The sequence below is a fragment of the Montipora foliosa genome, chromosome 10 (genome assembly GCF_036669935.1).
Source record: "Montipora foliosa isolate CH-2021 chromosome 10, ASM3666993v2, whole genome shotgun sequence".
Lineage (NCBI taxonomy): Eukaryota > Metazoa > Cnidaria > Anthozoa > Scleractinia > Acroporidae > Montipora > Montipora foliosa.
In genome coordinates this window covers 15,962,532-15,976,273 of record NC_090878.1, presented here as the reverse complement: position 1 = coordinate 15,976,273, position 13,742 = coordinate 15,962,532, and the positions used below count along the sequence as shown (strand labels likewise).

General features: G+C 39.6%; 1 protein-coding gene across 3 annotated transcripts in view; it reads left to right on the top strand.

Moving 5' to 3' along the window:
• LOC137974134 (uncharacterized) overlaps positions 1-13,204 on the top strand; it is a 15,628-nt gene extending 2,424 nt beyond the window's left edge. The window contains exons 1-8 of one of the 3 annotated variants that reach the window (XM_068821038.1): positions 495-767; positions 1,283-1,360; positions 2,948-3,047; positions 9,591-9,676; positions 10,238-10,336; positions 11,113-11,154; positions 11,472-11,564; positions 12,423-13,204. In XM_068821038.1, coding sequence (XP_068677139.1) covers positions 1,301-1,360; positions 2,948-3,047; positions 9,591-9,676; positions 10,238-10,336; positions 11,113-11,154; positions 11,472-11,564; positions 12,423-12,467 — 525 coding nt within the window. In that variant the 5' untranslated portion in view covers positions 495-767; positions 1,283-1,300 and the 3' untranslated portion in view covers positions 12,468-13,204. Of the gene's footprint in view, positions 1-494; positions 768-1,282; positions 1,361-2,947; positions 3,048-9,590; positions 9,677-10,237; positions 10,337-11,112; positions 11,155-11,471; positions 11,565-12,422 lie in introns of those variants that run through there. The other 2 variants (XM_068821039.1, XM_068821037.1) reach the window with 2 other exon arrangements.
• The last annotated feature ends 538 nt before the right edge of the window (positions 13,205-13,742 follow it).

Sequence of the window (13,742 nt, the reverse complement as noted above, 5' to 3'; positions counted from 1 at the left end):
CATGGCCTAATTGGTTTCCGCTTTCTTGACGTAATTTTAACCTATGTAACACGCCCTCATTGAGGTTGTTTATTTGCTCTCGAACTACTAAACGAACTACAAAGCGCAAATACCGCCATGGCTGTCTTAGTACGCAGTTGTTTGTGCGGCTGTCACCTGAAGACTGGAGTTTTGCTTCGATTTGCTGATTGCCATCATTTGGCGGTCCAGAAAAAGATCCCTCAAAATGACGCCAAAAACAGCTCGAAACACAAGCAGCCCAAGCTCGGTATACGATTTATAGACTTTGTTTGGCAAAATTAACTTTGATCTTATAAATGCTAAAATAAGCTGTAAATGTAGAAATAAACTTCACATATTTGAAACCATTTGGCCAATTAGAGTGCAGAATGTAATACGTTCGCCATCATGCTATAACGGCCGTAGCCACACATCTAGCTGAACGTATGGGAAGATTATAGAAAGCCGAACATTACTTGGAATTTATCCGCCAAAAATCGCTCTGTGGTCCCGAAGTGGAGTTGATGTGATAGGAAATTTATCTGGCCTTAAGGCTGTGGTGTTTTTATGGCGATTCTGCTCGTTGCTTTGTGACGCGAGAGCGATTTGTGAGACGAGATCGCCGCGAGTCACCAGCCTTTCTTCTCTTTATGAGGGGAAATGAGAACTAACGACATCGTAAAAATTCGAAAGCCACAAACCCATCTAAAACGGGCACTGTTTGCCCTCCGATTGCACAGAATAGACGAGGACAACTCTACGTAGAAGTAAGTGAAGTTTATTTCTACATTTACAGCTTATATTAGCATTTATAAGCTCAAAGTTAACTTTCCTATACAAAGTCTATGAATCGTATACAGAGCTTAGGCTGCCTGTGCTCGGAACGACCAAATAAACATAATAAAGGACTCAGTTGACACTTTGTTTGATCTCTCATTGAATTATTTGCTTTTAAACTTTATTACCGTGCAAATCGCAACAGCTGTAACTCTCTTCTGTATATATCTTTCTGCAGATCGATAACAACACCAGCGCCTATGACCAAACTTTCCGAATTTTTAAGTCCAAATCACATAACCTTTTCATTCATAAGAGTATAATTTGATTATCTAGCGCGATTGTCAACACGACAAAGACTGCAGGAAGTGGTTAGCGGCATTTAAAAAACATGTGCTCACAAAACCTAACCTTGTTAATAAATTCTCGACGTTATATATGTGGCTCGTTAGTGCAAACAAAATTGCTTTTTATAGACTGTTCAAGAACGCTTTTTTTTTTACAGAAAACCCTCTGTTAAAGGATGGGAAAAATACCAGGGAAACAATTACAAGCAATTTTAAAACGTCAGCTGCATGTCAAGGTCAGTGATAAAGATAAAATATGCATACGAGTTGTTTTTGTGAGCACATGTTTTTAAAATGCCGCGGACCACTTCGTGCCTTATTTCCGCATTGAAAATCGAGCTAGATCATCAAATTTAAACTCTTATGAATGAAAATTTCATAATTTGGACCTAAAAATTCGGAAAGTTTGGTTAAAAAACGGTTTTGAACACGGTCAGTATAAAATGCAGGCTACAGACTGCAGATTGCATATTGGGTCTAAAATGCAGAATGGGTTTAAAATGCAGACTGCGGCCGAGGCCTATTTTGTACCAAGTCTGCATTTTAGACCCAATCTGCAGTCTGCACTTTATACTTACCGTTTGAACATCTGTTTAATTTCTGCCCACCTGAAGACCGCAGCTAATTGATTATGCGAAAACACAATTGTCATTGTTTGTCGTCATGGAAAAATGGAAAAGCCTACTTTATAACCTTTAAAATGAGATATTGTAAGCCACAATGCTATAAATATAAGTAATATAAGTCCAAAAAAAGTTAATTAGTTTCATGGGAGTTTGAGGACCCATGTTTTCAATTCTAGTGCGTTGGTGCCTCTGGTTTGACGAGCTACAGTTCAACTTCAATTGCGTACCTTAGGGCTGGAAGAAGTTGGTAAAATACTATTTAGCAATGCGTTGAGCCAAAAAGGCGTTGAAGATATTCCAGGGCAAGAAATGTGCAGGGAAATATGTTTCACGAAAATATTTCTTATATTATTTTGCAAATACTTAGGACCCCGTACTGCTTTGTCTTTTTTTAAGTCGAAGAGGCAGCTTCTTCCATGCACTTAAGCGTATCTACAATAGCTCGTATCGGATTGTAATTAAGTAATCACCCTGGCTGCGCGATTACGTAAGTTTTGCAGCTTATCATTCAGTTGTCCACTCAAGACAGTCCCTTGCACGTAGACTGTAATAATCAACATAGGGTGTAGTAATGTTAAGGCATTATGAATTTGAATCTCAGTGATTAGCTGAGATACTTCGGTAGCATGATTTAGTGACCACGAAAGCCGGTCATCAATGGTGAAACCGAGGGATTTAGCGTGATCAGCTTACCTAATCATTTCATCATCAATTTTTGCATCAGCCTCATCACATTGACTGACAAGTGCTAAAAGATTCGTAAGTTTGTCAGTTATAAGACCACGTAACACGTGTTCTGTTATCTTGCAATCGAGGCCCAATGGCAAAGGCTCTAAATTTTTCACGGTATCCAACCAAAACTGAAAATCGACTGGATGAGCTGAGGCCGAATTAACCTGTAATGAAGTCCTCTTGCTTTCAAAACGGCGCTTACCAAGTTTTCCAAAGGCTTGGGAAGTAAAGAGTTGTTTTCGCCCTATTACGTAGGAGCAGCTACTTGCTTCATTAATTTGTCTTCCTGTTTTCGTGCATCGGTAAATTTCTTAGGGTTTCGGACGTAAGAAAAATGGGCTTTGAAGAGAGTTTTCTGCATTCTGGCCGTACGAAATTGAGATAAAGCTTGCAGCCTTGGCTTGTTGGTTCGCACAGCACTAGCGAGCAAAGTCCTTTTTATTTTGTACTTATTTCTTATAACAGATCGGTGGAGGATATGAGATCTATTCAAGGTCCCACAAGGCAAGTGAACTTACAAGTTTACCCGAGAAGGACAGGGAAGATCCCGAATTACACGTGTTAAGTAAGTAGAATGGCAATCCTTAAAGTGCTTCTGTGAAAAAAAAAAAAAAAAAAAAAAAAAATGAAGGGCCAACGCTCTAGGGCCTGATGGGTTACCGCCTGATTGCAAATGCTGCAAAACCGGCAACAAAGTTATTTCTCAAACAAGTCCGAACGCACAAAAAGAGTGCGACGACCCGATCGGAGATCGAAGACGTTACGGTGCAATTATACTTACAAGTTTGCGCGAAGAGGTCTGGGAAGATCCCAAATTTCATAACCCTTTCAACGCCAAAGGCGTCCCCATTGACGAGTAAAATCGTCTGGCGTTAGACAGAATAAAATCTGTAAGTGTCAATTGGCATTTATGGCGGTGAAAGGGTTAAACTATCAAGATGGTAAGTGGGATGGCAATCCTTACTAAATCAAATTTATAGTTAATAGCGAGGAAGAATAGTTTTCGATTGCGAATGCCACAAAATCAAAAGCAAAGTCATTTCACAAACAAGCCCCATCGCGAGAAAACAGTGCGATGACCTAATCGGAGATCGAACTCGCAACGTTTCATGTAACCTCATCGTGCTCGCCGATAAGTCCAGCTTGCAGCGTCTTCGATCGAATTCCTTTTGCTTTTCATTGGTCAAGACGTTTCAAAAGCGAGAAAATTTTAGCCAACTTAAGTGCTTTCATTTTTGTTATGGCAAACAAATTTACGGAATTTTTGTTTAATAAATATTTTTTACTACGATGTCTATGTTTCCAAATTTAATCCTTGATCCCATTGGATAAAAATCGAGAGCTCAAACAAAGACCACAAAAGTGACGAAAAAGTCATCAAAAATATATCTTCGCATTAATCTACTAAATTTTTGCAATTATTTCAAGTCATCTGTCATGGAAAATGTGTACATACTTTCCAGGCATAAAATTGATAGGAACTTTGTTGATGTTTAGAGAGAAGATTGAAATCGTATCGTCAGATGTTCACGTCTCAACTTTGGTCATTTTACGACAGGAACTAGGGACGAGGGAGTTTAAGAAATGACCACGGTGGCGGCGGCAATAACACCACGAAACAATGATATCATTGGTTAAAGAGCAGAAATAATAGTGCTGCACGTGCAGCACGGATTTTAGCAAATATTTTTTGCGGTCGTCGCTAGCTTTGCATAACGACGACGTGAAATCACCAAATTTGAGGTCTTCACGACAACGTGAGCATGCAACAGAGTCTAATCATTCTTTCTCTATTTTCACTCTAAAACTGCTCGTGCCTTACTTCTCCAAATTGTAAGGCGTGAACGAGATGGAATAATTGCGAAATACTTACGATAAAAACAAAGTTGTCTTTTGAGGTAACGTTTTCGCCGACGTTGCCGTCGCCGTCGTAGATCCTAAGGTCCCTACTTCAAAATCTACGTCGGCGGGGTCGACGAAACGTCACCACAAAAGATAATTTTGCAAGCTTGGAGATAATGACCATGTTTTCACGACAGCCGTTGTCTCGCTTACTAGGGAGCTTTAGCAACGACAACGGAGACGGCGACTAGAACGTCACAAATTTGCATATTCTGTAGGCAAAAACAATATCTTTGCACGCTATGCACGTGCGTTTTTTTTTTTTTTTTTGTCCATTTCGTTGCCGTCGTCAGCAAAACGACAACGTGAAATAGCCAAATTTGAGGTTTTATGGAGGTCGTCAGCACTTCAGGATAAATTGTCACTTTCTCCCCCAAAATAAAGCTTGACTCAATCGGTTTCATTCTTGAGGGACTGCCACACCATTGTCGTGTTAAAAAGCTTGGAATAGTCTCGAAGTGATTACAATAATTGGAATTTATGTTTTGAGATGACTTTCTCTTTGCCGTTCCCGTCGTCGTTGTTAAAGCTCCCTACTATTCCTGAAAGAGGTTTGTTTGCAGAATTCGTGAAGCGACTTAAAAATGATACGTGTTTTCATGGTTAAGAACGAGGAGAGAGCATGTGATAATGCAATACACGATAATAAAAATGGCACGCCTGTTGTATTTCCGATTTGAATAACCGCAAGCGACTCCTCATTGGCCGAAAGTAATTGCCGTAATGTATCTGGTTTTGAGGCTTAAATTTAATGAGAATTCTATTGAAATTTGCCGACTCGCTTAACTTTAAGCGACTTGGGAAGGGAACTGTTTTCAAGGAATTTTCAGTTGAGCCGCTCGTGAAAACACGGCAACTACCTACCTCGTTGTTATGCAGAGTTAAACTGTGTTCTGTACGTGCAGCACGCCGGGTTTTTTTATCCTCCAAAGAACAAAGGGGGCTAATGTTGCGCATGCGCCTCATCACCCCGAAAACCCTTGAAATTCGGTCAAATTCATTCGAAACGAGGGAACATTTGAAATGGGAGATGTAGTGCTGGCATCGTTAATATTCTTCGCCTCTTTCCAAAAGGACGGAAAAAACAATGAATGCAAAGATGATGAGTCATTTCAAAGACTTGGGCATTACCAGGAGCCCATCTGGAGCGTGCAACTTCCATACAGCGTCTGTGAAACGGCGTTTTCACAAGTAGGTTTATTTTTAGACTAGCCCTTCCCGCGAATTAGGTCAAAAAACAAAGGCAGTTCCGGTTCGGTGACCCTATGACGTCAGCTTAATTTCTTGTAATTGGTCATCGGGCTCCTGTGGGAGTCTCATTAGCGGGAAATTCAATCTAAAAATAACCTTACTTGTGAAAACGCTGTTGCACGAAAATAGGTAAGTTGCACGCTCCAGGTGATGGGCTCCTGGCATTACCTTATCTTTATTATATGGCTTGTGTTTGTAGCCGATATAACGCGCGCTCTGATTGGCTAATTGTGACTGAATTGTAGGGCATTATTCTCCCGTAATACCCACGGGCCGATTACAGGCTTACAAAAACAAGGCAAAAGGTAATGAAAAAGCCATATAATAAACTACTTACTAACCGAGCTAGCTCGAGCCGTACTGGTGAATATTGGCCCTCGGTCGTTTTTGTACGGACCGAGCGCAGCGAGGTCCGTACTGCCACGACCACGGCCCCCGCGCTCGGTTAGTAAGAAGTTATTATGACCGATACTGGTTCAATACAACGGGAAATACGGCAAAGGATCACAAATCAAGCGAAGATAACGAGTCAAAAGTGTGGCGATGAACTGCAGAACTTGCAAGGAGCAGAGGATAGTTTTGCCTTCCTGGCGTTGTTTTTCCTTATTTAAGAGACTTCAACTCAGAATAGAGTGCTGTTTAATAAGAAAGTAAGTCGGATTTAAATTGAAATGTGAGTTTACATTAAAAAAATATGGATAAACTGGCGTTCAAGCGAAAACAACGGTAAGTCAGCTAAACAAGATGGAGTCGAAAAATGGTAGCCCACTGGTGAAGAACATCTCAATTCGCTATAAAGCTTCCCAACCTTGAAATTTTGAATCACATGGTCGACTTAGAGTGGGGAATTGTTCTGGAGAAGAAATAGGGCTGATTTTGAATCGTGAAGCGAACAGATTAAGCCAAGACGCAAGGCTTTACTTTACGAGTGCTCCAGATTATTTAAATTTCCTTGGCAAAAAATATTTTGATTCCCTTTTTCGAGACTTTTGTCATAGGCCGTGATACGGGAATTCCCGCTTGCTGCAGTAAGCCCAACAACCAAAGAAAAGGTTTGTGTAAAGAAATTGTCATTTAAAGTGGCAAGGTTCAACACAGCAGGTTTCGTGCGATACGGTGTTGTCTACAAAATGGCTCCAGATCTTGTTATGATATCATCTAACTCTGCCCTATTGTGTGGCAAACTTTCATGTTTGATAATTAAATCACTGAAAAAGCATTAAATTTGAAGCTTTTTTCAATTTGTATTTTGTCATATTGCCCTAAGCTGCGAAAATTTCAAGTTGATGAGATGACGCACACAAGTAATTTTAACTCGGAGAAAGAAACTCAAGTCGGCAGCTCATGTCATGCGTTCTCGTGGCCAAATCTTAGAAAATGATTCCTGATACGGGAATCGCCTTTAACAGCCGACACACAAATATCAGAAGAATAATTTGAGTTAAACAGTTTAAATTTAAAAGTGGCAAGGCGCGCCTAAGCGACCAGCAAAGTGAGTCTATTGTCCTATTGAAATCTGTCACTTCGGACCGGTTGTTTGTGCTTAACCTTAACGATGATGTTAATCCATTTACTAACTCTGTTACAAATATAATGAATATGATCATGCCAGTAAAGGTGATGGCCAATATAGATATCATACCCAAGTATCTAAAGATTGAAACTTGTTCAAGGCATTGACCAGGTTAAGTTAATAAAGTAAGTAAGTTGAAATTTACTTTCTGATGAGGACTGAAGAGCCTGAGATATTTAGTTTTCATTAAATTTAAAGTTAATTAATCTTGGTAGTTCAGGGCTAATGTGAGTTAGAAGGTCGTCTATATATAGGGAAGATGATGTGCCAACCACAGGAACAAAACACCCTTTCTTTCAACATAGGCGGCCCAAGTTCGCGTCACTAGAGAGCGTGTAATAATTAATCACTACTAGTCAGGGAAGATGACTTTTGAGTGCAAGCGGTGTTGCGTTACAGGCAGCCGTTGAGAATTTAAACGCGTTATAAGACTTTGTATGAAGCCTAAAAGACGCTCAATTTAACGTTCATTCAATAAAATGACGGATTCTCGAACAGCTCGTAACGCTATGGGGATGGGGTAAGTGTTGTTCATGAAATGACTGTACCTTATCGGGTGGAGTTAATTTGACCTCGGACCCAAGCTCCGGGACCATTCACACGATCACCAACTGTTAAATTCATCGGCTATCGTGGAATCGGAAGCAAAAAATGCTCATTTCCAGCCAAGTGCGAGGGGATTTTTGACGACGAAACATTCACCAAGGTTCGCAAATGATGGGACTTAAGCTTTGCGTGAATAAATCGCGGCTGGGATGTATTTTCGACGCGCAAGCCGCCTCTGAGCTGACTACGGTCGAAATCTTAGTGTGCAGCCCTGACTTCGTCTTAAAACAGTGAAAACACGGAATTCCCGAAACGGTAAAATAAGCACCAAAACGGACAAGAATACACCAGAGCTGAGTCAGTTTTATTCATTTTATTGAATGAACGTTAAATTGAGCGTTTATTAGTCTTTATAATCGACGGTATTTTATTTCCCATACAAAGTCTTAGAACGCGTTTAAATTCTCAACGGCTGCCTGTAACGCAACACCGCTTGCACTCAAAGGTCATCTTCCCACTAGTAATTAATTATTACACGCTCTCTGGTGACGCGAACTTGTGTTGCCTATGGTTTCAACAGCCAGTGAGCCTCTGGTTGGCACATTAATGACAATAGGTAAACAATGTCTTCCCTTCAGTGTTTTGGCATGCTGCGTTGTAGAGGTTTCCCCTACACATAATGTATAATTTCAACAAATTGCTATTAACAGGGTGTCAAGTGGGTAAAATGGTGAGAAAATGAGAAAATCGGGTTTTTTATTACCTAAAAGTAAGAACAAACTTGCAGCATTTGCACGTGAATAGGAAAAGTAATGAAAATGCCTAACTGAAGTCATCATTGAGAGGTTCAAAACTATTGTTTTTAAATCAACATGAAGTACAAGCTTACTACATTTTTCTCCAGCCATGAGCACAAAAAATGAATAATTTTTTTCCTGAAAAACAATCGAATTTAAAAGGCTCAGAAAAATAGGAAATAAAAATAGCTTGCACATTTATGAACTACCTACAGGTTACTGCAGTACCCTTATTATCTACCCTCCGATTTCAATCCATGGCGGCTTAGTAAATCCTCCACACACTTTGCTTATAATAAATTGTAACTAGTAGTTGAAATGTAGGAACTGGTAAAGAAGATGACGTTAATAACGCCTGCATTTCTTATAAGGTTTCTGTGGACAAGAAGGAAGGTAAAATACATTAATTTTCTAAAGGACATTTAATAGGCTACGCTAGCTTACGTTGGCTTGGGATTATATACAAAACGAAAGGAATAGCGAATCTTATCTTAGAAGACTTGACAACACGGCCTCGGCTGAACAACCACCTCAATCGATCTATGACAACATTCAGAAACATTTCAACTCGGAAATCTGCCCAAATCAATTGTGAATGAAGCCATGGACGAAAAATCGATCGCGCGAAAGTGAAAGACTTAAAAGAAATCAGCTGCTACCACTGAAATACCGCTATTCCGAAAGAAGAAAAGGTGTACACGTCGCTGCTGCAATAAAAATCCCTGGAGCAAGTAATCGAGCAAGACATCTTTGGTCGCCATTTTGTTTGTTGTTTCGCGCACGCGCGTGTGAAAAAAACCTGGGTACAAGCAAAACCATCAACCAATCAAACAAAAGTCTCCTTTGTTCCGATAAAGTGATTTGAAACGCACGTGCAGGGCGTGCAGACGCATTGTTTTTCCTCATTAAGCCTCTCGTCAACTAGCTTCCTGTTGCAAACTAGTAGCTAGTGTTTTGCCCTTCTCTTTCTACTGTCTCTGAGAAAGAATCGACAGTCAAGCTTTTTCTTTAAATCTCAACTGTTTTCTTTTCTTTTTAGCTATTATCAACCTGATCAAAACTGATGGAGTTTTCAATATCATTGTGGTTTTGACAAGCTTATTACTACTTGGAGCCTTCAAATCGGTAAGCGCCTTTTAACTTACCCCTTACGCTAAAATTTCTTGAATTAACAGCGATCAAGCAATTTTTTCAATCATTTTTTGTATGCAAGACTGTTTCCCAAGATCAGACAAAACGTGAGATCCTGGTTATATACATTTTTGTTAATGTCATTACCCTGGTCTGGTAATTACTGTAGCATAGCAAATTAGTATTTATTCATGTTTCAAATATTTTTACATTACAGTTTAATGATAATTGGCATTTCAGTTCTTCGATTTTTTTTTAATTTCTTATGATTATGTAATGTATTTTGATAATGTATTGGTTAATCTTTGCGACTAGCCATTTGCATATCATTCTTCTTGTTCTTCTTGTTCTCGTTGTTCTCCCTGTTCTTCTTGTTCTTCTTGTTTTTGTTTTTGTTCTTGTTCTTGTTCTTGTAATTCAAGGTTGAATTTTAGTAGTAAGCCAGAGGCTTTACACTGGAGTCGAAAATCCAATAGCATTCCTACAATCTCAATTACGTACATGTACACCGATTTTCATGTTGTTGGATAAATACATCTCTATTCCACTCCACAGAAAAATCGCTTCTTGGTCCTTCCATATCTTGTCTGGCATGTGGTTCTCTTCGGTTACTACGTGGGAGTGACGATTTTCTTTATAATTGTCAGGAATTTGGTATGTATTTTAGGTTCTGGGCTAAATAATGTTGAATATTACCATATTAACATCGGATTCGACAATAAGAGATATTTTCAAGCATAGTGCGCGATTTATTCTTAGACCCGAAATTTGTTAACGTTCCGAACCATGAAGGCCGCGAATAACAAAATCTCAAGACCTTCGGTGTATTCTCAGAATTACACAATTTACAATCAATGTGCACTAGAATTTCCACATCAATTGCATGAAGGTGGTTGGCAACGTTTATGGAAATGGCTCATTACTAAGGCTGTGACATTTTCGAAACTGCAAGAGGACGTTATTCCATGTATTGAAGGAACGTATTGCAACCCCCGTGGACGGGAATAACTGAATGCTGTACTGTTTACTACTTAGCGCATTCGCGCTATATAGTGCGCTGTTGAAGATTTCTTCAGCTTGCCTTTTTTTTTTTGTTTTTGTTGATTGCATGTTGCTTATCCTAATTATGCAGGAACCCATGACCCGGAGCCTACAACTCTACTGTGTTCGTGTCACGGCGTTTTCACAGACCGATTTATTTTTAGATTGAATTTCCCGCTAACGAGACTCCCACAGGAGCCCGATGACCAATTACAAGAAATTAAGCTGACGTCATAGGGTCACCAAACTGGAAATGCCTTTGTTTTTTCCGGAAAAGATAGTCTAAAAATAGATCAGTCTGTAAAAATGCCGTTACATAGGCCCAGTATGGGAGCTGTAGGCTCCGGGTCATGGGTTCCTGAATTATGTTGTTGTCTTGTTTCTTTCAGGTTGCAATAGTTATTTCCAATGCTATCTACTGGGTTTTTTCGGTAAGTTCACAACTCAACTGTTGAATTTGTTTATTTATCTATTTATTTATTTCATCACAAAAGTGCCAGCGAGTCCAGGTTTGAAAGGAAAAAGGGCAACTTTTTCAAGATGCAAACCGTCTTCATCTGTTTCATTATTTGATGAAGGCAACTTTAACAAATAGCTTGGATGTACAACTATTTTTCACAGGAACTGCAAAAGTCAGGAACTGTTCTTTTTTCTGCAATGTATACGTAATCAGTCATCCTGTGCGATGATTTTTTCTTTTTTTCTTTTTTGCTTTCAATTCTCATTGGTTTTTCATTACCTGTTACAGGTTTATTTTCTTATCGTGGTGTACTCGTTCCACGAAGCCCTTCGTGAGGACCCGTCTGGTGCGACCGCGGGATATGGTCCCGAAAATCCCCCGGTAAGGAATGCAAAGGGCGGTTGGCAATCAAGTGTAAAAATAACTTTGCGATTGAATTTAAATTTCTACGCTTGGCTTGACTAAGATACTTCACTTCACATTTATAAATAAATATATAAATCATAAATGATTAATTATCTGACAGCTCCCTCCCGAGGCTTTTTGGGGCCAAAGAAAGTGATGCAATAAACACGACAAAATTCTAGGAATCCCAACATTAGCGAGGAAGACCAACCATCCCAATAGCAGGACTTGATTTCAATTCTTGTACACTGGTCACGCAGCTACACGGCCTCCCAACCGATGCGACTACAGGCGGACCACCCTCTGTTGATGTGGTTGATATCGATCTGGCGACAAAGGGTGGAAAGCGCCATCCACTGGATAAATCACTATCGATTGGATACCTCAATTGGCTTTGCTAGCGTTTATTCGCTCGATAGTGATTTATCCGCTGGATAGCGTTCTCCACCTTTCGAACAACCAAGGCCTGCGGGTAAGAAATACAGAGGAATTAACGTATAGATCAAAACAACCACGCCAACAGAGTGTGGTCTGCCTGTAATGCGACCAAGTCCGAAAGCAACATCATTTGTAACCTATTTGCATTCCTTTTTTTTTTCCCCGCTCAGCGCATGTAGCAGGTGTTTTCCTCGTGCCGTGCTACGATAAGATTCCTATTGTTTCATCGGTATCTGTTTTGATTGTGCGAAGTAATCAATTGAGTTTAAGTTCTAGTTTTACCGCTCAAAGTGCAAATCATTTTGGCATTTTTGCAGAGAAACATAATTCTAGTACTTAAAATTTACTAAAAACAATGTTTGGAATTACAAGGAAATCTCTTTTTTTCATACACAGGGGCAAGCTGCCAGCGCACCTACTCCTCCTGCTGTACCGTATTAGCCATTCGCTTAAGCGTGCTTATTATGAGTTCTTTTTCTTCTGATGCCTTTTACAAGTGTCAAGTTACCGTGAATTTTAGGTACAGATAAAAGCAACTAAAAAGCGTGTATTCACTGAAACATCTGTGGTATTTAATTTTTTTTGTTTTTTTTTTTGTTTTTGTTTTTTTTTTGTTGTTTTTAGTTGGGATTTGTAACATTTTGCAATAAAGTTGTAAAGTCGTAAGGTGGCACCCTTACATAATTTGTTTGATATTTGAGTTGGGGATACAGCCTGCTTCGCACTAATGACGCAATCACAAGGGAAAGCATAAGTAGCTTATTTCCAGTTAAAACGAACGTCGACATAAGCTTAAACATTATGGCATTTTGTTTAAATGCTCAGACGCAGGGAATTTGGAACGAGTGCTTTAATTGGCCAGGCGTAGAAAACTCCCTTGTGCCTATACCGTATTTCGTTTCCACACGCCAAAAGGCTAACGCAAGCACATACAACAACAGATTTTGATCTTTATGCTTATGTTCATTCTTGCGTCGAGGCTCTTCTCATCGCGAAATCAGAGATGTTACGCTTGCGCATGCGCACCTGCTTGGCAGGGTCCCATGGAAAACAAAAATCTTTGTTCCCCTTGGGGACAGTCATTAAGTGCTTGCTGCAACCTTAAAAAAAAGCTGACATACTTGAAAAGAAAAGAAGCTGAAGACCGCTTTGCTCTTGCCAGGTTCCTTTGGAGAAGCATGGTATATTCAAATTGTGTTGTTTTTCGGGGGAACAACCTGTTCCTAATGTTAAATTTACTAGGGAAAGGGTTGACTCGAGGAACTAGTGGAGACCATAGATTCTCCCCTTGATGAGCTCCTGTCGATCCCTAATTTCACCTTTTGACGTCAGAATATAAATTTCTGGCGAATTCCACTGAAGGTTAAGATTTCATAGCAAAAAAATGCAGCACGTTTTCGAAGCGGCGTTCTAAAACACAGGTCAGGGCAGGTCTGGTAAATAGGAAGAACAATTTTTTTGCTATGGAAAAAGCGTGAATTATGAATGAAATGATCGTAGGTTAACTTAGAATAGCGGACTAGTAATTCAATTTGCCTTCGAAGGTTGCATTCAAATGCCACTATCTTTTTCCACACAGTACTTTCCAAATATGGCCGCGCGAAGTCAGCCATCACAAAAAAATGATTGTTTTTTTTTTTTCTCCGCAAAAAGTATTTTCAGTTAGGGGGAAAGAAATACATCATTTTAAAGCTACGAAAATAAGCTTTCCAAAAA